The sequence below is a fragment of the Mandrillus leucophaeus genome, unplaced genomic scaffold, assembly GCF_000951045.1.
Source record: "Mandrillus leucophaeus isolate KB7577 unplaced genomic scaffold, Mleu.le_1.0 Scaffold161, whole genome shotgun sequence".
In the NCBI taxonomy this organism is placed as follows: Eukaryota; Metazoa; Chordata; class Mammalia; order Primates; family Cercopithecidae; genus Mandrillus; species Mandrillus leucophaeus.
Genome location: NW_012101599.1, coordinates 2,754,438 through 2,757,438, shown reverse-complemented (window position 1 = coordinate 2,757,438; position 3,001 = coordinate 2,754,438). Strand labels below are relative to the sequence as shown.

The window sequence follows — 3,001 nt, the reverse complement described above, 5'->3', positions numbered from 1 at the left end:
AGCCAGGATGCTCTCGATCTCCTGACCTCGTGATCCGCCCGCCTCGGCCTCCCAAAGTGCTGGGATTACAGGCGTGAGCCACCGCGCCCAGCTGACAAATTCTTAACTAATCTATGTGCTCTTTGCCCCCAAGCATACAGCCGCCAATTATGTGGGTTGACAGACTTAGAATTATAACCATATTTGCTGCTGTTTCTGACAGAAGACAAGCCAAAGTCGCTCTTTCCACGTGTGGGTTTTTATTTCTAGTCCTTCACATTGACCACAGAATCGCCTGTGGCTTCCAAACCTGTCACAAGCAGTTTGTTGTTGCTCTTCTGTATGTGATTAAGTGGATTTACCTTTTGTATACTCATCGCTACCATCTCTGTTTATCATCCATTTAGGGACCTTAGACAAGGTACAAGACAAAGAGAAGAGGGCATGTGGGGTGAAGCTCACTAGCTGCCTGCCTGATTTTTCTGCACACAGGTGAGATATTCCTGCACATCCTCTGGGGACCCCAGAATGAGGGGGACTCGCTGGTGAATTGCCTCAGGTTTCACGTCCAGTACAGGCTGGGTCCCCGTGGTTGCCAAGCCTCCTGCCTGCTCAATGATGTAGGCCACGGGATTGCATTCATACAGGAGCCGGAGCTGTGGAGGAACAGAGGCAGGTGAATAAACTCTGCAAGTGGCCAAATGTCCCGAACCAGGCCCCTAAAGTTGGGGGAGCAGTTTGCACTGTGGAGCTTCCATCTGGCTAGCATGAGTGCACCATGCCCCTCACAAGAGAGGGCCCGAGCTTTAGAGCCTACAGCAGGCCAGATGCATCAGACGGCGCTCATCCAGAAGCCTTGGGGCCCCTCTGCCCAGGTGGCTGAGCCAGGTATCTGCCCATCTTGTGATCCTTGTGCTTACCAGGGAGCTGCCTCTTGACTTGGAGATATGAGATCTAGGCTCCTATTTCTCGGTTCAACAAGGGCAAACTGATGCTGCAGACCTGGGTGGAAGCCTTTGTATGTGAGACCTCAAGGCTGGTAAAGAGTCAAGCTTGGATGGGACAGTAAGGTCACCTTGAGCATGCCGGGTCACCTCTCTGGGGACAGCCACAGTGGCTGGGATTGTGTGGAGGAACTCCACATCTTAAGCTTTGACTTTTCTAACTAGTTTGCTGGTGTTTCAACGGTCTTGTCTTTTGCCCCTTTAGACTAAGTGAAATCCCATCGTTTGCATCCTGTACTTCCCCTCTGGTACCACTCATCCCACTGAGGCCTCTTTAGTGCCTGGCTTCCTCCCTAGGCTGCTGTCCATCCTAGCTGGTCCCTGTACTCTCAGTAGTGCCTGACACATTGAAAGTGTTGGCTCCTGTCTGTAATCCCAGCATTTTGGGAGGCCAAGGCAAAAGGATCACTTGAGTCCAGGAAGTTGAGACCCCATTTGAGATAGTGAGACCCCATCTCTACAAAAAATTTAAAAATTAACCAGGTGTGGTAGTGCACACCTGTGATCCCAGCTATTCAGGAAGCTGAAGTGGGAAGATCAACTGAGCCCCGGAGTTCAAGGCCGCAGTGAGCTGTGATCACACTACTGCCCTCCAGTCTAGCAGACAGAGCGAGAGCCTGTCTCAAAAACAAAGGAAGTGTCCAAGCAAGGCCACTGTGTTTCCTGCACTAGGAGTCCCAGCCGAGGGCAGAAATTGGGTTGAAATCAGCCTGTGCCCTGCTTGCCAGTCTCTGCACAAGACCCCGGGCTGAGCCTGTTCGGAGGAAGGAAGGCCTTCTCTAACCCTCCTGCAGGCACGTGAGAACTGGCAGGAGGCTGCCTGTGTCTTGTGAGTACGCGGTGAATAGAAATGAGTGGGGTTGGAGTGAATGGACCTTTTAGGTCTATTTCTGTGATGATGTCATGACGCCCCCGGCCTGACGCACGACACACACCCCCATCACCTTAGATTCAGGGTGTCGTTCTGGCCGAAGGCCCTGCTGCTGTGCATGACTCAGTATCATCTTCTCCTTTCTTCACATCAGTGCAACCTGTGACTTCCCAGAAGTTCATTCTCCACTATCACCTTACAAAATGGTTGACCCAGCTGTGTGCAGCCTTTCCTTACCATTCTTTTCTTCCAGTCCGTTTTGGTGATACGTTTAAACTACTTTCAGAAACAGTCATATATTATGGTGAATTTTTTCTATGGTTCTATTATATATTTATATGTTATTACATTATTATATGTCATATTATATATTTATATATTATATGTTGTTATATATTTTTTCTATTGTATATATTATATATATTAAGGAGAGAAACGCGATATATTTGGTCTAGGCTGGAGATCCAGGCATTCAAGAGAAAGTAGGTGAAGACTCCATGGGGGTATTTACTGCCATTTTGGTCAGACAGTGTAAGATGCCCTCACCCTAGACCTCTGGCTCTTAAAGTAATGGGTGCCCAGAAGGGTGTAAAAAAGTTGTGGTGCATGCGGGCTGTCTGGGGGCAGATAGTTCTGTCCTTCATCACCCACAGGAGGGACACGGGAGGCCACGCTGTCCAGGACAGTCTAGCCAAGGAGACCCTCACCTTGACAGCCTGTAACGCTCAGCATTTTTCTCCCCTTTTATGGGGGGGATTTGGGGTATCAGACAATAAAGTCTCAGACTGTAATCAATTACCCTGTTGACTCAAATACTTTAACCAAAAAAAGCTCAGCCTTAGTACATAATGTGCTTGTCTTGGAGCCAAGTTACTTTTGCTCTGACCTCAGATGCCCCTGTTGTAAGAAATTCAATACCAAAATGCCCAGGACCTCATGGCACCTTGGCCTGCAGGCCATGTGACATGTGACCTGTATTTTTTTGTTTTAGACCGAGTCTCACTTTATCGCCCAGGCTGGAGTGCAGTGGCGCGATCTCAGCTCACTGCAAGCTCCACCTCCCAGCTTCAAGCCATTCTCCGGCCTCAGCCTCCCGAGTACCTGGGACTACAGGCATGTGCCACCATGCCCAGCTAATTTTTTTTTT

The 3,001-nt window shown here is 49.3% G+C and overlaps 1 protein-coding gene across 1 annotated transcript in view; it reads right to left on the bottom strand.

Annotated features, from left to right (window-relative positions):
* Window positions 1–216: 216 nt before the first annotated feature.
* The window catches only part of FBP2 (fructose-1,6-bisphosphatase 2), a 30,297-nt gene continuing 27,512 nt past the window's right edge, over window positions 217–3,001 (bottom strand). The window contains exon 7 of the mRNA XM_011976012.1: window positions 217–635. Within this exon, the coding sequence (XP_011831402.1) occupies window positions 441–635 (195 nt within the window). The 3' untranslated portion in view covers window positions 217–440. The remainder of the gene's footprint in view (window positions 636–3,001) is intronic.